We start from the raw sequence: 23378 nt of genomic DNA on the forward strand, positions 1-23378 counted from the left end.
CCTGCATTGCAGGGGGTTGGACTAGATGACCCTTGGCTCTATGATCCAACTCTATGATTCTATGACTGCCCTCAAATGCAACAGAACAGCATTAATTTGGCGAAAGAGGTGAGTAAAACAAAGCACCTTAACAGTCAAAGACGCTGGAGACATCTCTTTGGGAAGGGAGTTCCACAATGTACGGGCTTCTGCATGAGAAATGTCTCTGCCTCCATCAGCCACCACTCCCTGCACATCTGAGAGCAGCCTAACTATGAAGAAAGGTCCCTCCCTCTGCCAATCTTAACACCAGCAGTCTCTAGTGCCAATAGAAACTGGTCAGAAGACCAACAATGTTTAATGACAAGACCAGTCTAGTAATTTTAAGTTTGCCCTCATCTTCCTCCTGCTGAGTTGTATAGGAGCAACATATAGGACCAAGAAGGACTGAGGGCTGAGGGCTGACTGATGTTTTTTGCCCAGTGGTCCATTCACTCTAATAGACCAGTCTCCAATGCTTAGAAACCCAAGAAGGGAAAGAGATGGTCTTTCAGATGTTTGGGGTCGATTCACACGTCCGCTTGGGCAAGGGATAGTTGAAGAGAGATCCACTTTTTTGTTTTTCCTTGGTCATTTTCAAGGCAGTTGGATGCAAGCCTATTTTCTGAAGTGGGGTGAAAAAGGGGGGGAAAGAAACACCCCAGGAGATTTCTCGGGGGAGGGGGGAGTGCTCTAGCAGATATACTGTACATGTTTAGAAGGATATTTCATGCATCCCCTACTGCAGGCATGTCCAACAGGTGGATCGTGATCTACCTGTAGATCAGTGTTCGTCTGCAGTAGATCACTGGGAGATCATTGGCTCCCTCAAAAGAAGCTGAACAACTGTGGCTCCCCTAAAAAAAGCTCAACATTTTACCTCCTGCCTGAAAAAAACTCAGCAACTTTGACCTGAACCCCCCCAAAAGGGGGTAGATCATTGGCCCCCTCCTCAAAGAAGCTGAACAACTGTGGCTCCCCGAAAAAAAGCTCAACCTTTTACCTGCTCCCTGAAAAAACTCAACAACTTTGACCTGAACCCCCAAAAAGGGGGTAGATCACTGCCAGTGTTTAACTCTGTGAGTAGATCGCAGTCTCTTGGGAGTTGGCCACCCCTGCTCTGCATGTACACCCCTTCTAGGAATCATACATGTTCACACGAGATGCAGAAGGAAATCCAAAAACAGAGCAGCTCAGCAAAGCAGACTTGGATGTAAGGCACGTGACCCCAAAAGTGAAGGATGGGCAAATATATCTATTTTTGTTTCTCTCCATCCCCCCCCCCCCATTTTTCCAGACTTAACTCCAATTCTCCACATCAGCTTTCAGGGCGAATTTTCTCCCAACAAACACATTTTGGGGGTGCAATTCTGCCTAATCTGCACATTTTTGCAAAGCGGTTCTACACCCAGCACAGAAACCATGAGGGCTGAAAGAGGAGGGAACCAGTGTTGAAATTTAGCAGGCTCCTGCAGATAGGATAGACCTCTCTTTTCCTCTTCTACCTGTCCCCACTGAGTTAGCTTTATGTGGTAGGGTAGGGGAAGAGAGGGCAGACTAGTAACTTTTAATTATTGCCAGCATTATTCACTGGCAGTCAGCACACTTAGTCTAATTAATTTGAAATTAATTTGATTTCTGGTGGGCGCCAGGCGCCCGCCACTGAAGTCGCCTAAGCTCTTAACTATCTAATAATAATACCTTTATTGTCATTGTACACCCTGTGTACAATGAAATTAAATGAGCCTCACCCCCCCCCAAACCATGGGGGACCCAAACCAAGGGACCACGGGGGTCATCTACCTGTTATGAAATAATAAATAATTTTGATCAAGCTAGTAACACACACACACACACACACACACACACACACACACACACACACACACACCCCTAGGTATTACCATAGCTGCCAAGTTTTCCCTTTTCTCACGAGGAAGCCTATTCAGCATAAGGGAAAATCCCTTTAAAAAAGGGATAACTTGGCAGCTATGTATTACCGAAATGTATACCTACTGTTTCACTAAAAGACTTTAGACTTTGTGCACTCATTTACCGAAGACGTGCCACGCCAGCGGCGCCGTTTTTCATTCACAACAGCGGCGCTTGTCGGACACTGAGCGGATCTTTGCACCCCAGCAGAGCATATGTTAAAGACTCCACTGGCCACACACCAGCATTGGCGCTTGCTTTGTACCTCTAGTGGTTTTAGAATCATAGCGTTGGAAGGGACCACAGGGGTCATCTAGTCCAACCCCCAGCAACAAAGGGATCTTTCACCCAACATGGAGCTTGAACCCACAACCCTGAGATTGAGAATCTCATGCCCTACCCACTAAACCAGGCATAGGCAAACTCGGCCCTCCAGATGTTTTGGGACTACAATTCCCATCATCCCTGACCACTGGTCCTGTTTGCTAGGGATCATGGGAGTTGTAGTCACCAAACATCTGGAGGGCTGAGGTTTCCTATCCCTGCACTAAGCTATCATCTTGCCCAGCTGGAATGTGTCCTTGAACTGCAAACAGGCCTTTTGTTTCCTTGGCTGGGGGAGAGAGAGAAGGGCATGTGAGAGCATGTAGATTGCATAAAATTACACTTGTCCCCACCCACTTTTGCCTCTAGCCACACCCACCACTGGCATGTGGCCCTCAGAAGCCTGCCCAGAGAGAAGAGTGGCCCTCAGGTTGGAAAACGTTCCCCAATGAGCTGAAACCGAACAGGACGAAGCGAGCATAAACTTCTAAATACATTGGTGAGCTGAGCTGCACCCCCTGTGTCAGCAAACACTTTGAGCTGAAACAAGGGGGAGAGGAAGACCAACGATACATTCGTTTCAAAAAGATGGATTCTAGTAACAATAAATTATTCATCAAGATGCTTGTGGGGAGCTGAGTGGATTCTGAATCGATGCTGGAATGACCACCGGATTCAATTAACACATTGATTCGTTGGCTCTTTATCGGATCAATATTGGGCCACCAGCTAGCAGACGTCAGCCAAAAGGTAGGAAGGAGAGTCTCTTCGTCTAAAGCCAGTTCTGCAATTCTTGCCCCCACCCTCCTTCTAAAATGTCAGTTGCACATACTCTCAGGAATAACTGAGTTCTAGCAGAACACAACACACAAACACAAACACAAATCTGGGATTCAGCAGCAACTTAATGCCAGGAAATCTGTTATCACTGGGACACTGTTATGTGTTTTTCATTTTAATAAAATGGACCCATGAGAGACTGCCTTCCTTCCTTCCTTCCTTCCTTCCTTCCTTCCTTCCTTCCTTCCTTCCTTCCTTCCTTATCCTGACCAACTGCCCCTGTATAGATCTGTAGGATCACTTAGATCATCCAGGGAAATTCTGCTCAGAGCCCCATGCCTTACAGAATACCATACAGTGGTGACCTGAGAAGGGCCATTTTCTGCTGTCGCCCGTCCCCTCTGCCACACCTAAAGTAGCAGCTATCATTTGCTCCAATCATCTTGCAAAGACGTATCCTGGCGCCCAGCCTTCCCTGACCTATAACATTGGACCCTTGTTTATGTGTATGAAACCCCTGAATCTCTGTTTCATTTGCCTCCCCATGCTTTTATAGGTTTTTATGCTGCTGTTTTATTGGTATGTTTTCTGTTTGCTTTAATGGACATTGCCTTTATAACGCACACGGCGTATGCTGCTTTGAGGTTTTCGAACCGTTAAGTGGTTTTGAAATGCTTTTAACAAAACCAATACCTGCTCTTTCTCTCTCTGTTTTCCCTCCTTGCAACCTGTATGGCATTCACGGAATCCTAGAATTGTAGAGTTGGAAGGGACCCCAAGGGTCATCTAGTCCAACCCCTGCAGTGCAGGAATAATTCAGCCAAGGGTTGTGCACATACTCTACTGCATTCCTCTAATGAAAATCAGGATGCTTGTCTTTTGATGCTGCACATTTGCGGAAGCCAGCTGACTCTCACGAGAGCACAGCACCACTGCAATTGCGAGGGCCGGCTCACACTCTTCCCCGAGCTTGGCAGTGGCAGCACTGGAGGAAGAAAACAGGGCATTCCAGGATCAAATCAGAAGCCGGGGTGGCTTCTGTAATTCTGGGAATGTCCTGGGGGAATTGGGGCACTTGGGGTGTATGCTGTCCATGCAGGTTAATGCAGAAAGAAATAATAGTCAACTACTTGTCTGACTTTGAATGTCCTTAACTAGCAGTATACCTGGGAACCATAGAACCATTAGTATGGAGAAATTAAAGGAGTAAAATCAGAAGACAGTGGGAATAATTGGAAATTGTTTATAGACTATATTAAAAGTCAGGTGGAAAAGCCAGATCTTCTACCAGAAATTTAAAGGTTCTAACAATTTAGATATGAAATATAGAAGTTATAGAGTAGCACGGTGTAGGCTGAGACGTAAAGGGGGTGAGGGAAATGGGGGGTAGGGGGGAATTGAGAACAGATTATGAGTTAAATGTATGGGGAATTTTTTGTAAAATTTTGTTTGATTTTATTCTTGTAAATGTCTTTGAAATGCAATAAAGGTTTTTTTTTTAAAGGAACCATAGAACCATAGAATTGTAAGGGTTGGAAGGGACCCTGAAAATCATCTAGCACACACACACACACACACACACACACACACACACCACACACGGCAATGCAGGAATGTGCAACTGTCCCATACAGGGATTGAACCTGCAACCTTGGCATTATCAGTAGCACACTCTAGAAAGGTAAAGGTAAAGGACCCCTGGATGGTTAAGTCCAGTCAAACGTGACTATGGGGTTGCAGCGCTCATCTCACTTCAGGCCAAGGGAGCCAGTGTTTGTCCACTGACAGCTTTCCGGGCCATGTGGCCAGCATGACTAAACTGCTTCTGGTGCAATGGGACACCGTGATGGAAACCAGAACGCACGGAAACACCATTTACCTTCCTGCCGCAGCGGTACCTATTTATCTACTTGCACTGGTGTGCTTTCAAACTGCTAGGTTGGCAGGAGCTGGGACAGAGCAACAGTAGCTCACCCCGTTGCAGGGATTCAAACCGCTGACCTTCCGATCAGCAGCCCCAAGAGGCTCAGTGGTTTAGACCACAGCGCCACCCGTGTCCCTACCACACTCTAAGCATATACTAACAAAGGAGAAGCAGCACTATTGCATTGATGTCCAGCTTTGGAAATTTTAGAGATATCCAGTGGACATGCAGAATGCCTTTGACCTGAACCAGGGCAGATAACACTATCAGTGTTTAGATAAAAGGCAAGGAAGAGGAGATGTACATAAAATCATGAACAGTATGGAGAAAATGCATAGGGAAAAGTTTTTCTTCCTCTCTCATAACACTAGAACTCAGGGCTATCCAATGAAGCTGAATGTTGGAAGACTCAGGATCGATAAAAGAAAGGAGTTCTTTTTGCAACACGTAGTCGGGGTCTTTGGATGAAGGGTGGTATACAAAAACAATAATAAAAACAGTTAAACTATGGAGCTTGCTCTCACAGGAGGTAGCGAGGGCTCCCTACCTGGCTGGCTTTTAAAGAGGATTAGAAATAGTCCTGTTCTCTCAGTGGTCTACTAGATGGTGGGATGCAGGTGGCGCTGTGGTCTAAACCACTGAGCTTCTTGGGCTTGCCGACCAGAAGGTCGGCGGTTCAAATCCCCGCGATGGGGTGAGTTCCCATTGCTCTTTCCCAGCTCTTGCCAACCTGCCAACAAATGCCGTCTCTCTCGGCCTGAAAAGTGGGATGAGCGCCGCAACCCCATAGTCGCCTTTGACTGGACTTAACCATCCAGGGGTCCTTTACCTTTACCTTTTTTTACTAGATGGCAATGGCTACAAGACACAAGGCCATGTTCTGCCTGTGCTGTCAGGGGCAGTATGCCTCTGAATACCAATTGCTTGGAGTTACAAATGATGAGAGCCCATACCTGCCAAGTTGCTGTCAGAGAAATAAGGGACCGGGCCGGAAATAGCAGACTGGAAGTAGCGCTGCCACCATTTTGGAACTGGGCGGAGCATGCTCAGAAGTGACTTTTGATGCTGCTTTGCCTAGTTCCAAAATGGCCGCCGCGCCAGAAGTCACACTGCAGCCATTTTGAAACTGGGCAGAGCAGCATCAAAAGTCGCTTCTGAGCATGCTCCGCCCAGTTCCAAAATGACCGCCGCGCCAGAATAAACCGGGGGAAAACAAAAAAATCTGTTTTTTCAGCTAGGAACAGCTGGAAAAAATGGGGATTTCCCGGGGAAAACGGGAGACTTGGCAGCTATGGTGAGAGTCAGAGGTACTATCTTGCACCCAATATTGGGGGGCGGCACGAGGCATGCTCTTGTGACGTAATACAGACGGACGTTGCAGGATTTTGCATCGTCGGGAGAAGGCCGAGTCCAGAGCTTGGCTGGTGTGGCTTCTTCTCTCATGCTCAGGAGGAGCCAACCATTGAACCTAAGCACGCTCAGCCTCCTCCACCCCTCAACATAGAGGGCGCCAAAGACTCTTCTGCCCCTAGTTGGCACGCCTGGTGAGAGTGCTGTCACTCCTGGTGGGTTTTCCAGAAGCATATGGATGACCATTCTAGGAACAGAACACTGGACCGGATGGGCCTTTGGCTTGATCTAGCAGGGCTCTCCTTAAGTTCTTTTCCAGCGCACAAAATAAATTGCTATGCCCCCAATCTGCAGTTTGTGCATTGCTGGGCAATAATGTCACGAATGGCCCTTGACTGGGCTCCAAACTATAAGAGATGAAAAAGCATGCAGAATTAGCATGTTTTGATCATCTGCGGTTTCATTATTTCAGACGGTTTGACTAATTGCATATTTTCCGGTGCCTTTATTGTTCCTCTCACTGTCTTGTCATTTGACCCTCATTTTCTCTCACCTCAGCTGCCCTCTGTTTTGCGTCCGCTTCGAAGACAGGACTGACTTTCTACATTACGAGATTCCCAAATGCTTAGGCCCTGCCAAGGGTCCACTCTCTCGTTCCAAGATATTGCTCAAGCAGAGCAACCCGTATACACCCCCAGCAACAATGTTAGTGTTGGGTTTTGAAGGAGCTTGCACTAATCAGCTTTGCAAATTGAGCTTGCAAAGCAGTTTCCCGGTTGCAACACACGGTCTGGGATCTCGCAGGCAAGCCATCGCTCGGTTTTGCTATCCAGATACACACTTATGGAAAAAGGTATCTGGGCTCTAAGGGCTCAGCCCAGGTGGCCATGATAACCAAGGCTGACCTGAAAAGTAAAGGAATTACGTAGCTACCTTGCTCATTGTCCACAGCTGCCATTCTAAAAATGCAAAACCAGAGAGAGAGAGAGACAGACAGAGAGACAGAGAGATTGAAACTGAATGTCTGGGAGGATTCCAGGTTCCTTGATGGTATCAGCACCTACCTGCCCACCAGCTAATTCTCAGGTCCTTTTGAAACTTATCCCTAGGGAAGAGGGAGGAATTGCACTCATTCTGAAACTAAACATGTACTGGAACAAAGCGGCCTTTCAAAATTAGCACATATGCCCATTTTGCAGGGCACTTCTCCAGCCAAGTAATGTGTGCAAAAACGCATATACTGAGGTGATTGTGCATAAAAGTGTGCATATTGAGGGGAATAACAAACATAAATTCAGGTAATGTTAGTGTAAATTGCTTTGCAAAAATGCACATACAGCACTAGTCAAAATTGCATAGAAATGAATGCCTATTCAGAGAGATTTGCATTCAAATACTGGTGAATTTTCATGAGTTTTTAAATAAAAAAAATTAAGCACCAGTTTATTGGGCATGAGATTCAGCAGCAATGCCCTTGCACAGCTTCTACTAGCTTCAAGAAGGTTTGCATTGTCCAAGTTAATTGTTCATGTCCACCCTTGCAAGAGGTACCACAGGACTGAGAAAATCTCGCGGGGGGGGGAATGGTTGCCATTCCCCCCCAGCCCATTGCTCAGCTCCCTGCCGCGGCGCGCCCTTGGCGCATCCAATTAGGAGGTTCCAAGGGGGCGTGGCTCGCTGATTTAAGCGAGCGCGCGGCAGGGAATCGGCCTCGCTTCTTTCGAACCCCCAGCTGCATCTATCTTCAGGGATGGATCCGGTGCAAGGTGAAAGTCCCCTGGGTGACACCGAGTGAATTGACCCAATTCACATATCAGGGGTCCGTGCACAGCTCTGCTTTCCTGATATGGGCCACCATAACCATTCAAGTTTTCTAAATACCCACTCACATGCTCTCCTGCTTATTTACACACACACACACACACACACACACACACACACACACACACACACACACCAATGAGCTCAAGGATTTTCCCACTCCATTTCATTCTGACAATAAACCTGTGATATAAGCTACACTGAAAGATAGTCACTGGCTCAAAGTTTGTGCAAAGTGAGAATTTGAACCCCCATCTCTCCAGTCCTAGCCAAACACTCTAACCACTACACCACACCAGTTCCCCCACACCACCAGAATCTCTTCCAGGAGTCCCGACAGACTCCAGTGCTAAATCAGCCAAGAGGGAAGATGTCATTTTGATGCGAACTAAGATTTTGAATCAAAGCTACACCCCTTATCCCATAATGAAGCACGACTGCTGAAGGCGAGTAGACTTGGTCCCCTGAGTTTTGTTTGCATGGGAGACCAAATGTGAAAGTCATATGTGAGTGATTCTGAACGCTTTGGATACAGTGGTAGAAAAGCCGTGGACCTCTACTGCAAATCCCATCCTTGCTGCCTTATGGGAGTTGGAGCCCAACAATATCTGAGGGGAGGGGGGATACAGGTTCACCACCCCTGCTTTGGAAGAAGGGCAGAGAGGAGGGGAGGGGCCCTTGACTCGACCTCCAGCCTCACCAGTGAAAAGGAACCTGGGTGGTCAGAGAAGGAGAGATATCCATCCAAGGCACTGGAGAGCAACTGTTCATGCTGACTGAAGCAAGGAAGCCCCATGTATTCAAATGCAAACAGCTAAACATAAAAAAAGAGTTCCAACACAGAAAAACATTCCCCCATCCCATTTGGAAAATATTACCAATTTATATATTTATTTTTGCCTACCCTTCAGCCAAAGGTCCCAGTGCGGTATTTCTCAAACTTGGGTCCCCAGCTGTTGTTGGACTACAATTCCCATCATCCCTAGCTAGCAGGAACAGTGGTCAAGGATGATGGGAGCTGTGGTCCAGCAACATCAAAATGCAATATCAAAAGTAATTTAGAACAACTTAACAACCGTAGAAATTAGGTGGGTCCTAAAAAAACAAACATCACAAGGTAAAGAAGTGTTCAGCATTTGCCAGAAGCTGTACAATTAAGGTGCTAGGCGCATCTCTGTGGGGAGGGAGTTCCACAGCTTGGGGGCCACCACAGAGAAGGCTCTCCCAGGGGATGCCACCCCCTGAGCCTCTGAGGGTGGGGGAACTACCAAGAGGGCCCCCTCTGCTGATCTCAGCACCTGATAAGTTTTGTGGGGAAGGAGGCATCCTTTCAGCTATTCTGAGTTACTGGTGATGTTTGTGACAGAAACAACCACACATATTGACACTATCAGTAACCAAAAAGAATATCTTACCAGACCATCACAGTTGCTAATAGCAACTGAAGCACTTGGGATATCCACAAGATCTCCAACATAAGCACAGTTGGCCGATAATGATTCTTTTTTCCATATTCTTTCGGTGACACTCCCACTCTGACCCAGGCTAACGCCGTCCGTTCCGTTCCTTGTTTCCACAGAGTCTTCGTACCACTCCACCACCGCTCCGGGAGCTATTAGATGAGTGTTAGGTCTTAGTCTCAGATGGAACTCCCTTCCAAATGCAGATATATTGAAATATAGTTGCTTGGGACTTGCTGATACATCTCTCACAGATCTTCTTGAATGGCTTGCGGAAACTCTATGGGAGATGTAACTTCCGTCTGCTCTGGTGCTGATCGGGGTTGCTAAGATATACTGTTTTAGCTTGTGTTCTGGTGTTTCTGTTAAAAGGAAAAGGGAAAAGCAACATTTATATCAATGTCAAATGCATAGCTGTCAAGTTCTCCCCCTTTTTAAGGGAAATTCCCTTATGCTGAATAGGCTTCCTCGCAAGAAAAGAAAAAAAAACTTGACAGCTATGGTCAAATGGCGCAGGCACAGCCATCAATATTGCGTATCATAACATTGTAAGAAGAACCCTTTTGGATCAATTCAAAGACTTTGAATCATTGAACTGTAGACTTGGAAGGTACACCATGGGTTATCTAGTCCAACCCCCTGCAATGCAGGAATCTCAGCTAAAAGCTCTGGTCCACCATCCTTTTCCCACTGCAGCCAATTCACTACCTATGGAAAGACTTCAATCAAGCACATAGTTAAGCAGACAACTGACGGCGGCCCTGTTTAGGGAAGTTTTTAATGTTTGATGCTGCATTGTTTTTAATATTTGGTTGGAAGCCGCACAGAGTGGCTGTGGAAACCCAGCCAGATGGGCGGGGTATAAATATATTATTATTATTATTATTATTATTATTATTATTATTATTATTATTATCAGACTCGTTTCCACAGCAGGAAGTAATGGCCACCAACCTAAATGCTGGGAAACTCAGAATAAGTGTATGTTCTTGTTCTTGAATTCCGCTTGCTGTTTTCCCCATGGCATCTGGGTGGCCACTGTGAGAAGGGGTGCCAAATTTTGCTGTTGCACAGGGTGCTGCTGAAATTTGAGACCCCCAGGTCTGCCACTGCCACAAATACAATACTTTTCAAATGACACAGTTAGCACAGATGAGAGTGATCTGATGGGCCAGCACTGAATACATTAAAAAAAACCCTCACTGCATGAATAGTAGCAGAGTTAGTCCCCTGTACAGACATTTCCCTTTAGGATGATGATTAGGTTCAGCCTTTCAGCTACAGTTCAAAAACAGGGTTTTTTAAAAGTCCTGTAACCACCTCCCTGAAGGGACGCGGGTGGCGCTATGCGTTAAACCACAGAGCCTAGGGCTTGCCGACCAGAAGGTCGGCGGTTCGAATCCCCGCAACAGGGTGAGCTCCCGTTGTTCAGTCCCAGCTCCTGCCAACCTAGCAGTTCGAAAGCACACACACCGGCACAAGTAGATAAATAGGTACCGCTCCGGCGGGAAGGTAAATGGCGTTTCCATGTGCTGCTCTGGTTCACCAGAAGCGGCTTAGTCAAGCTGGCCACATGACCTGGAAGCTGTATGCCTGCTCCCTCGTGCCAGTAAAGCGAGATGAGCGCCGCAACCCCAGAGCCATCTGCGACTGGACCTAACATTCAGGGGTCCCTTTACCTTTAACCATCTCTGCACATTTCAGCATGCAGGGATATGGGAAGGAAGGGAGCTCTTCAAGGAGCAGAACCAACTATGTATGAGCAGGTGAGAATAAATAGGAGAGAAGGAGACACCAGCAGGATTGTCTGCAGTCAGCAGAGAGCTTCCCAAGATCCATAAACATAGAAATTGAAGGCTCTCCCCCCCACACGCCCCCTTTAAGTAGTCAAAGGCAATTAAAATTAAATGTGGCATGCTTAAACTCTGAAGACATCCAGGCTTCTCATTTGGCTTCCTTTGTCCCTTTTCCAGAGTCTACAGTCTATGGAAATGCAATTCCATCCATTGGTAGTGGAAAACAGTATTTTCCCCTCTCTTCATTCTCTCCCACACATCAATCCCAGCACATCCTCTTTAGCTAATTAGGAGCTCTGCTAATAGCCAGTAATAGTAAAAAGGGGAAGAAGAAGATAAGAGTGAAAATGCTTACGCACAAATTTTTAAAACTTGGACGCAGCCATTGATTCCAATGGAAGAGCCAAATAAGTGCCCCAGACTGCAGAATAAGGGATTTTAAAATTGTCCTGATTTTGTTTCCCAGACTCCTCATTTCTGCTACAGTTGCAAAAATGGTTACGTTGTAAGGTTTTGCTCAAGAAAGCACATCATATTCTCATAAGGAAGCATTCCAAAACATATAATTAAGCAAAAGGAAGGCATTTTTTAGAAAGTCTTACAACTTTTTAGCAGAATTCCCAGAGGGAGCAAAAAGAAAAAAGAAAAGAAAAAGGGTCACGAAATCAGGTCTTCTGGACCACCCAAGTTGATCCCATCTACCTTACTGGAGTTAACTTGCATGTGTGATCTCATTCATGTTATTAGAGCTCATTGCAACTCGTGGTTTCTCATAACACGGGAACTTGTGGACATCAATAAAGCTGGGTGATGAAAGATTCAGGACAGATAAAATGAAGCACCTCTATAGTCGTTGCAGAGTTAGACTGTGGAACCCCCCTCCCGCAGGAGGCAAGCGATGGCCACCAACTAAGATGGCTACAAAAGAGGATTGGACAAATTCATAGAGAAGAGAGAGTTTTTGGAGGCTTCTAGCCATGATGGCTATGCTCCACCTCCACAGCTGGAGGCAGCAACGTTGCTGGAAATTGCAAGAAAGTGAAAGGATCTTGTCCAGGGATCCAGGCGTTCGCTGTGAGAACAGGATGTTGGACCAGAGGGGCCATTGGCGGGATCCATCAGGGTCTTCTTCAGTTCTTGTTACACCACTTTGGCTACCAACTTGGTGCCAACTTGAATGAAACATTGGGGGTGGGGCAAGGAAGCCCTGCCCTGCACAAACCATCACAGACACATAAGGCTATCCTATGCATCCTTTTCTTGGCAGTAAGTCCCTATAAAATAAGCAGGATGTACTCCTAATGTAAACATGCTAAACATGTAATGGCATTTTTTCATTCCCAATTGCTTTTTCTATCTTTCATTTTTTCTCACTCTTTTTTTAAATATAAATTAAATTCTCTTAATAAAATATTAATTTAAAAAATGTAAGCATGTTTAGATTGGACGAGAGAGAAAGAGAGAGAGAGAGAGAGAGAGAGAGAGAGAGAGAGAGAGAGAGAGAGAGAGAGAGAGAGAGATGAAATCTAATAGCCTAATAGTCCTGGAAGTACATTTCCCTGTTCAGCCAGAGATGACAACTCCCAAGGGGCCACTTAAAATTCCCCTGTTGATTCAGAACTTAAAAGGGGCTCATTTATCACCCCAGTATGTCTGGTTCGGCCTACAGGGAGTCATCAAGGAAGCTTCGCAGGGCCTCTCCTAAAGGCAGCTGGCCAATGTCATCCCCCCGAAGTTCGAAAGCCAAGCTCTTGTCAGAAACTCATCAGTGTTATCAGAATTCTATCACCTCCCGGCTCCACATGCCAGGCAGAATGAGAGAGCCGAGAGCCGAGAGGGCTGAGCCAAAAAGGCTTTGCAACACAAACTACCCTGCACACATCCAAGATTGTTTCTTCCCTAACCGCAAGAGCTAAAAATACGTTTTATTGTTAGCAATATGTCATCGGATGATGCATGAGAATTGCTCTTTGCTTTAAATTATATATGAGTATGAAAGATGCAGCTCCATAATCCAGCCCATATATATATATATATATATATATATACACTTAATATATTCTTATTCTCCAGTTTGGAAGCCTAGAAGTCTACTTTTGCCAGGCAAATCCCTGCCTCCCAGATGGCGAAGTGCCATAATCAGATTCACTGGATGACTGCAGGCCAGTGGTGGCTGGTATTGCTAGGGCGAGAAGCACAGAAAGCAACAGGAATAGAAGCCAGAAAGAATGACAGTCAGAGACGCTCCCTGGCTGTGGATAAGAAAGCAGGGAAGTGAGGGCTGAGTGAGGACAGACTGAGGTTGATGTGGTAGTGCCCCAGTCACTGTTATGGTGCAGCTGCTGTAAGCTCCTTGGGGCAGGGAACCATGCCCCTGCTTGTGTATTACCTAGCATATGTTGTTGTTGTTGTTTAGTCATTTAGTCGTGTCCGACTCTTCGTGACCCCATGGACCATAGCATGCCAGGCACTCCTGTCTTCCACTGCCTCCCGCAGTTTGGTCAAACTCATGTTCGTAGCTTCGAGAACACTGTCCAACCATCTCATCCTCTGTCGTCCCCTTCTCCTAGTGCCCTCAATCTTTCCCAACATCAGGGTCTTTTCCAGGGAGTCTTCTCTTCTCATGAGGTGGCCAAAGTATTGGAGCCTCAGCTTCACGATCTGTCCTTCCTGTGAGCACTCAAGGCTGATTTCCTTCAGAATGGATAGTTTTGATCTTCTTGCGGTCCATGGGACTCTCAAGAGTCTCCTCCAGCACCATAATTCAAAAGCATCAATTCTTCGGCGATCAGCCTTCTTTATGGTCCAGCTCTCACTTCCATACATCACTACTGGGAAAACCATAGCTTTAACTATACGGACCTTTGTCGGCAAGGTGATGTCTCTGCTTTTTAAGATGCTGTCTAGGTTTGCCATTGCTTTTCTCCCAAGAAGCAAGCATCTTTTAATTTCGTGACTGCTGTCACCATCTGCAGTGATCAAGGAGCCCAAGAAAGTAAAATCTCTCACTCCTCCAAATGGAGGCCTAGCATATAGGTGCTTCAAAAAAAACAAAAAAACAAAAACACCACCACTAAGCAGTAAGAGTATTACATTGATGGAACATGTGCATTGCAAAGGGGAGCACACACATTAAGCAGTGGTGTGCGGTCAGTGGGCAAGGGGGACCAGTCTAGTCCTCTAAATATTCCCCTGATGCCTCCTTTCCAAAGCCCAGGGAGCTTCTCCCCGGCTTAGGGAGGCATGATGTTTATGCGCGCAACATCAGGACATCAATACATCTTGTGTGTGACATCACCCCCCCACACCCCATTGTCCTCACAAGCTGGGGCCTCTGGCCCTAATTTCCCCTCTACGTAATATTTCACTGCATGCCACTGACATTAAGCCACAGGCTATGGGGTGCTTTCAGGGGGAAAAGGGGGGGGGAGCCAATTTGTATACCGGGACTAGCTCTGCTTGTGGGTGATTAGCAGTGGAGGAGAAAATTGGTTGAGTTAGAATCTGAATGCAAATCTTCTTAATTTGCACTTTCCTCCCAAATTTGCGCTTCTCTGAATATTGCGATGCACCTCGGCAGTCCAATAACACGTACAAAAATGTTTATATCATGGGAAAGCATTCATAAAGATGCAAATTCTGACAAAGGAAATGCATTGTATTGGGAACATCGCATTTACAAATGTGTTTCTCAAATGAAGTTGCATGCAAAAATGTGTATGCTAGGAGAAATTTGGGCAAATGCGGAGAAATGCCACGGGACCATAAAGAAAAAAACAAGGCAATTTCCATTCCTGTTTGCATCAGAATTATTTAACACCCCTATCCATGGCATATAACCTCTGAATATGATGGCCCAATTTAGCTGTCGTGACTTGCAGCCAAGGAAGGACTACGTTTTGTCCAGTTCCCTTTTAAGACAGCTGGACTGTGTTTCTGTCAATTGCCCATCCTTGTCGTAGGACCATAACGCTTCAGCAAACTGGTCCTTTTTGCTCCGAGGCCACCTAAGAATACGAGGAGCTGAGCTGTCAAACTGGAGAAGAGCTCAGAGCGAAAGGTCAAAGAAAGAGATCGCCAAAGCTCAGAGGCAGCCTTTTGAAGTGTTCGGGATGTGAGCTTTCGCCTGCTAGAAGAGCCACCAAACAGGTTTAAACCTCCATATTAAGGGGTCAAAGGCACCAGAGATTTCGCTTTCAAGGACTGGCTGACTAGGCAACTCATCTCCCCCCCCCCACTGCCCCAAGACGATACGGTTTCCAGTTGGCAAGCGCTGAATGAATACGAATCTGAAAAATCCACAGACAATTCAGGAGCATTTTCATGGAGGGAAATTAAGGAACGGTTACGAGAGCCTCTGTTACAAGCCCATAGGCATTTCGTTAGCTTGTCTGCCCACACACAGCTCTGCAATAGTGTTGACAGCTGCCAAGGCTGGAAGTGAGAGCCCCCAGCTCTGAGCACAGCTGCCTTGTCTCAGGAGCCACCAGGGCTACATGTTTCGAGCATTTTCCTAGAGGGAGAAGGACCCCAAGGCACTGGACTCAGTCCGCCTGCCCATAATTACATAAGAACATCAGAAGAGATTGCTGGATTGGGCCAAAGGCCGGCCAGCCCAGCATTCAGGTTTAAATACAGGTATCTGTCTAATAATAATAGTAATAATAATAATAATAATATGATTCAGAGTCAATTCTCAACAGGGACTTGGCTACTCTTTGGAAGAATTTACAGAACATTACTGAATATAAGAGAACATCTTATTCTGCTCCAGAGAGTCAAAAAAATTGGCAAACGACCTGAATCAGTTTTATAGCAGGTTCGAAAGTCTAGCATTATCAACTAGTGTCATTCAGTTAGTGCCAGAGGCACCAACAACCACCTCAACCTGTTCTGAAGTCACTCCGCTGGTGATCTTGAAACAGTGTTCTGCACACTTTTTATAAAGTACTTTTACATTGCAAATGTAGCCGAAACAAAATTCCAAGTATTAGTACTTGGCCAATAAATTATTATTCTAATCTATTCTATAATAATAATAATAATAATAATAATAATAATAATAATAATAATAATAATAATACGCCACCCATCTGGCGGGGTTGCCTCAGTCACTCTGGGAAGCTCCCAACACATATAAAAACATAATAAAACCCCAAACATTAGCAACTTCCTGATACAGGGCTTCTAAAAGATGTCTTCTAAAAGTTGTATAGTTATTGATCTCCTTGACATCGGCTGGGAGGGCGTTCCACAGGGTGGGTGCCACTACCAAGAAGTCCTTCTGCCTGGTTCCCTGTAACTTCACTTCTCGCAGTGAGGGAACCGCCAGAAGGCCCTCGGAGGTGGACCCCAGTGGTCAAGCTGAAGAATGGAGGTGGAGAATTTGTAAAGGTTTCATTGTGATAAGATGGCCAGTCGTTTCCTGTATATGTATAATATCCCTCGCCTGCCTGCCTTCCATCCATCCATAGTAGACTGACACAGTTCCAACATGTATCACTATTACATGGCAACTGGGATCAAATATCAACTACATGGCAATTTATTTGTTGTGTGTGTGTGTGTGTGTGTGTGTGTGTGTGTGCGCATAAATATGGTCCCACAGGGTGATAAAGCCATATTAGTGATAAATAGTTCTACCTTATGTTTAATATTTATTATTATTAGTAGTATTAGTATTTTTTTATATGCAAACCACAAACAACTGAATGGTCTTACCTGTTTGAATAGCGTCTTCTTTAGCAGCCTGAAAAAATAAACAATAATTTGTTTTATTCTTCAACAATACTCAAATATAGATCAACTTTTGGCACTCAGGCACTCCAAGCGGTGTACATAAAAAAACAATTTTTGAAACAATATTAAATGACAGAAGAGTGGCAAAACAGCGAAACCACATCAACAATCAAATCACCAGCAGAGTGTAGTGTGGTTAGACTATTGGACCATGATCTGGGGGACCAGAGTTCAAACCCCCCCCCAACTCAGCCAAGAGGCTCACTGGGGCCAATCACTGCCTGTCAGGATAAAATGAGGAAGGAGGAGAACCAGGTACACCACCTTGGTCTCCTTGGAGGAAAGGCGGGAGATAAATCTAATACATAAATAGAACTTCAAAAAAGGAGTTCCATAATCCTTGAAGGGGCTGCCACAGAAAAGGCCCTGTCGCATGCAGGAGCACCAGTCTAGCCTATTTCGATGGGGGGAACCTCTAAAGAACCTCAGAGTAGCAATGTAAGCAGCCCTTCAGATGTCCTAGTCCCTAGCCACTTAGGGGATGGAAATGTGTTCCTCTCTAGTTGTTGCTGGACTTCAACTTCAATTAGCCCCCAACCAGCACAGCCAATGGGACAGGGAGGATGGGAGTTGTAGTTCAACAAGATCTGGAGGTACACACATCTCACACCCCTGCTTTATTAGGCAAGAAGAAGCACTTTGAATTGGACCAGGAAACTTTTTTGCGGGTGAGTGGGTGGGAGGATGCTAATGCTAATTGCTTCTGATCATGATGAAGATAGTTTATGTTTCTGGAAAAGTAGCAAAGCAAGGGCACCCAGATGCTGGAAATTAATAATAATAATAATAATAATAATAATAATAATAATAATAATAATAATTTATTATTTATACCCCACCCATCTGGCTGGGTTTCCCTAGCCACTCTGGGTGGCTTCCAACAGAAATATTAGAATACACTAATTTCTTAAAGATTAAAAGCTTCCCTAAACAGGGCTCACTTAAGATATCTCCTAAAAGTCTGGTAGCTGTTTTTCTTTTTGACATCTGGTGGGAGGGCATTCCACAGGGCAGGTGCAACTACCGAGAAGGCCCTCTGCCTGGTTCCCTGTAACTTGGCTTCTTGCAGCGAGGGAACTGCCAGAAGGCCCTCGGCAGAATTGTAGAGTTAGAAGGGAACATGAGGGGCCATCTAGTCCAACACCCTGCAATGCAGGAAACTTTTGCCTGACATGGGACTCAATCCCACAACCATGAGATTAAGAGTCTCATGCTCTCCTGACTGAGCTGCACATTTCCTGTTTTCGCCCTTAGCCAGTGGAGGCTGCACCCCACCAGCCTCAGTCTGTACTCAGCCAACCTGTCTCATTCCAGGGGACGGCCATCAGCTTCCTCTTCCTCAGTCTCAGTTTTGCCCCATGGAACTCACCAAAGAGGATGATGGGAACCAGACCAGAATTAGATGGCTCTACCCATCTCTGGCTCTTGCTCCACCAACCATCAGCTTTGGCGCCATCTACTGTTGGCCTCCCAGACTTCTGCCCTACCAGTCCCCAATCACCAATGTCCCTAGCAATTTGTATTCAGAAGTATAGTATTTTTGTCCACTGAGGATCCATGCTTCAGAGCAGTTGCTATGTTTGCAAAGGACAAACTAGTTGGTCTAGCCAGCTTATCCTACACTGTTCTACCTCCTCCTGCCTTCTGCAATGCCCCCCATTGCCCCACATCCAGGAACCATGCTGCCCTTAAGTGAATAAACAGCAGTCCCCCAATGCACTAATAAGACTCCATAAATAATAAGTTTCACATAAACAGCTTGAGCTAATAAACCCAGATTTCTGAATGGGCCATTCTGTAATGCTGCAGTGCTGCGCCAAAAAAATAGAGTCTGGTGGCTGAAGAAATACTTTAAAAGCTAATTAAACCCACGATTCCTGAGGGATGGAGGGCGTAGGGGGAACGAGCAAACATGAATCCTGACAACTCTCCAGGGACACAAAGCCAAAGAAACCAAGACAAGTGGCAGTCTCTCTTTTTTCTGCCCTAGAACTGAGCTAGCAGAGAAAGGAAGTACAGTACAGTACAGTTAGATCTCTGAGCGAACAGGTTTTGCAGGTGCGGAGAGTGCTTCAAAAAGCCTGCAAAACCTATTTGATCAAAGGTGATGGCAAAGGGAGGGAAGGAAATGAGTTCCTGGGAAGTGATGGCTTTATTATCATAGCAAATCTGAAAGTCTGTTGCATCTCATACCTATTTGCATTCACAGCAACCAACATGCAGCGGAAGAACCCCAAGTTCAGGAATGTATGTGGGCCCACAAAGAAAATTAACAGCAACCAGCAAAAGTACTGTCTGGGGCAGGGGCTCCAGCTCGCTCTCAGGATTGTGGCTGCCTGTCGCTATAACATGGACTTGCGATATCACACATCAGCACATAGTGTGTGCAATGTCACACATGATGTGGAAAGTCGTGTTGCATTTTTGGAGAGGGGATCCCTTCCTACTCTACATTTTTTTGATTCTGTGATCTGGCTGGTGACTGTGAGAATAGGATGCTGAGGCTAGATGGGCCTTGGAACTGATATAGTAGGGCTGTTCTGATGTTCTTAAGTATCAACTGTAACTGCAATTAATCCAGAATGCGACAGCTAGACTGGTGACTGGGAGCGGCCGCCGAGACCACATAACACCAGTCCTAAGAGATCTACATTGGCTCCCAGTACGTTTCTGGGCACAATTCAAAGTGTTGTTGGTGGTGCTGACCTTTAAAGCCCTAAACGGCCTCGGTCCTATATACCTGAAGGAGCGTCTCCACCCCCATCGTTCAGCCCGGACACTGAGATCCAGCACCGAGGACCTTCTGGCGGTTCCCTCACTGTGAGAAGCAAGACTACAGGGAACCAGGCAGAGGGCCTTCTCGGTAGTGGCGCCCGCCCTGTGGAACGCCCTTCCATCGGAGGTCAAGGAGATAAACAACTACCTGACATTTAGAAAACACCTAAAGGCAGCCCTGTTTAGGGAAGCTTTTGATCTGTGATATTTTAATGTATTTTGGTATTTGTTGGAAGCATAGCTGCCAAGTTTTCCCTTTTCTCGCGAGGAAGCCTATTCAGCATAAGGGAAAATCCCTTAAAATAAGGGATAACTTGGCAGCTATGAAGTTGGAAGCCGCCCAGAGTGGCGGGGGAAACCCAGCCAGACGGGCGGGGTATAAATAATAAGAATAAGAATAATAACTGAAAAGAGCTTGTGAGAAAATTGCAAGGATTCTCAGATGAGTGGGAAGAAGAGCCCTTTGACTTGAATGAGCTTTTCTAAATAAAAAATAAATAAAAACCACTCCATGAAAGATGAGAAGAGGAAATGAAACGTCAGGTTGCAAAGGTTCATTCATGCTTCCCAAGCACAAAGAAGAGGAATGCATTGAATGTGTTTTACAATGGAACCAAACTGGTCCACCCAGTAACATCTCACCTTCAAGTAAGGATGTCCCCTAACACCTGGTGGCTGCTGTAGTAAGCTAAGGTTACAAACATCTCCCAAGAAATGATGGCTCCTTTGGACCATTTCCCTCATGCAGAAAACAAATCCCGTGCCAACCTTGGGGCAGGTGGGATAGCCTGTTTGCTCAGGTCTGTATATCTCTGTGCATGGGCCAATGTCTCAAAGTTTTGTTACACTGGGGCGAGGAATCAATTATTTTATCATTTGTGCCAACACTGTGTCAAACTTAGTACTGAAGTTCCATTGGCTTCAATGGGTCTACCCATAGTATGAGTACTGCACATCGAGATCCAACCTGGTGTATGCACGATATTTTTAAAAAGATAAGCAATGCCTTACAGTCTCAGCTGGGCTACTCTAAGCACAACTAACAGTGCACGCCAAACCATGACGACTCAGAGGTAGGTCCTATTGAATTCAATGGGGATGACTCTCAGGTACTTTACCTGAGCTTAGGATCCCTGCCTAAAGTGGGTCCCAGACCGTTGGTAAGCTGCTACCGTATTTATTTATTTTAATGAACTGTACATGCCTCTTGATTGTAAAAAGGAAAACAAAAAACCTTAATAAAGCAGATAGAAAATTGCCAGTGAAAGTGTGTTAAAAACAGGTATTAAAACATCCAGAAATATAATTAAAACCAACAAGAGACTAAAAAGGCTTGTGTTTTAATCTCAGCTTCCACGTGTCCGGGTAGGCTTGCCTAAGAAAAAGCGTTTTAAACAGGAGCGAGTACAGAGAGGGATTCTGCCTGCTGTCAATAGGCAGGGAGTTCCGAAGGGCAGGTGCTGCCACGCTCAAAGATCTTTAGCCTTGGTCTCTACTTGACGGATCCCAAGGGCATCAGAACTCCCTAATAGAGGGAAAGTATTCAGTGGGGGGACTTCTCTTGCGCAAGCCACAGTGAAGAGAACGGGAGCCACGGAGGGGCTCGTGTTTAGAGAAGCCCACCACCACCACCACCTGCGGAATTGCACACGGAATGAACGCTTTCACACGCTCGCCCCCGAGAGACGAAAAAGAACACCCCCATTCCCATCACTCGCTGACTCCGTTCCCCAGGCTAGAAGACAGCAGTTAATCTTCACAGCAGCCTCTTCACCTTGGGCTGCTGAGGAAGAGCTGCTAAGAATCTTGCAATTTAATACTCACAAGCCAATCCGTTACACACACACACACACACACGCACGCACGGAAAAGAAAAGAGAGAGAAAGCCGTGTTAGCAAAAGAGAAAGTTGGAAACAAACAAAGTTATTCTATTACGCTACAAATTAGAACCTTAAGGCAATTCTGGGCTGCTTTGCCAAGCAGTAATTCCGCGCAGGAGCCAGGGATATCATCACACAATCAAAAACCCTTTTCTTTCTTTTTTTGAAGCGGGGGGGGGGGTAGCTGAAGAAAGTGGGTTTATAAAAAGCCACCCGGAAGAACAGAGTTTGGAAAGGAACAACGAAGTTTTCCCACCATCACCTCCAATCAATCAATCAATCAATCAAATAATAAATAAAAAAAGAAAGTAATAAATAAATGATAGTAATTAGTAGTAGATGGAGGTGGTGATGGAAGGGATGTGCGTTGTTATGCAGGCTTCTTGGGATATTCGTGGACTTACTTGTTCGTCAGCTGAAGTCTTCAACTGGACCAGAGCCGCTGCTGTGAAGCACAATGACAAGAGAATCATCCCGAAGTGAGTTTCTCGAAAGGGGAAGGAAAAAAAGGCTGGATGGTGGATGATGGATATATAGGACAGCCTATATGCACTTTTTAAAATAAATAAATAAATAAATGGAAGTAAAATGTTGCGGGGTGGGGTGGGGTGCAGAATGGAAAATTGCACTTCTGAATGGAAAAAAAGAAAGGGGCAATTTTAATGTATTTATTTCAAGGAGCCGGAGGGAGAATTCCCTGATGGTCCTCTTTGGCGCTTTGCACAGCCCGCAGCGCGCGCGCTCCCGTCCCGGCTGGCAGCCTGCGCTGTCTTGCAAAGCAGCTCCTTCGCCGCGCAGGAGGAGGAGAGGCAGAGCCGTGGCGAGGGGCGGAGAAAGCCAGCGAGGGCGGAGGAGGCGGGGGAGAAGGGTGGGCGACTCCTGCCTGGAGGCACGGACCAGCTCTCTTTGAAGATCCCCTTCCTTCCTTCCTTCTTTCCTTCCTTCCTTCCCCTCTACCCCTGCGCGGGGTCTCTTCCTAGGCGGCCGGGAAAGGGCGAGAGCGCACAGCCTCCTCTTTCGCCAGCTCCTCTCATTGTAACCTGCTGGGCGCGCTAATAAAGCCACCGCTCCGGAGTCCGCCCCTCTTGGCCACGCTCCACCTCTCCAGCCAGAGATATCAAGGAGTCCCTTCGACGCTCTCTCTGGCGAGGCGGGAAGCGCCTTTGGCTGCGCTCCGGCGTGAGCGCGGGCACCGGTGCTCCGAAGCAGGGGCGCACAGCTGAGCTGCGCCGGGCGCAAGCTGGCAGAAAGAGCGCGGGCCGGCCGGTGCCTGAGAGCGCACGGCGAGGGAGTCGAGGAGACCCGTGAAGCTGCAGATGGAGGAAGAAGCTTTATCCCAAGTCTCACCTTTGGAGCACCTCGCTCAGCATTGCTTACCTTGACTGGCAGCTGCTCTCCGGGGTTTCAGCCAGGGGGCATTCTCAGGCAGCTGTGCCTGGAGATATCAGGGATTGAGCGTCTGCTATCTGTAAAAGCTGACGGTTCAACGCTGAGGGTAAACCTGGCTCTGAAACCTTG

The 23378-nt window shown here is 46.3% G+C and overlaps 1 protein-coding gene across 1 annotated transcript in view; it reads right to left on the bottom strand.

The window, feature by feature from the left end:
• ADAMTS3 (ADAM metallopeptidase with thrombospondin type 1 motif 3) overlaps positions 1-22892 on the bottom strand; it is a 141220-nt gene extending 118328 nt beyond the window's left edge. Inside the window, exons 1-3 of the mRNA XM_035103109.3 lie at positions 22265-22892; positions 17127-17154; positions 9565-9971 (exon numbers count right to left, since the gene is read on the bottom strand). Of these exons, the coding sequence (XP_034959000.3) occupies positions 9565-9971; positions 17127-17154; positions 22265-22333 (504 nt within the window). The 5' untranslated portion in view covers positions 22334-22892. The remainder of the gene's footprint in view (positions 1-9564; positions 9972-17126; positions 17155-22264) is intronic.
• Positions 22893-23378: the final 486 nt, after the last annotated feature.

This window comes from Zootoca vivipara, chromosome Z1 (assembly GCF_965207765.1).
Source record: "Zootoca vivipara chromosome Z1, rZooViv2.hap1.1, whole genome shotgun sequence".
Taxonomy (NCBI): domain Eukaryota; kingdom Metazoa; phylum Chordata; class Lepidosauria; order Squamata; family Lacertidae; genus Zootoca; species Zootoca vivipara.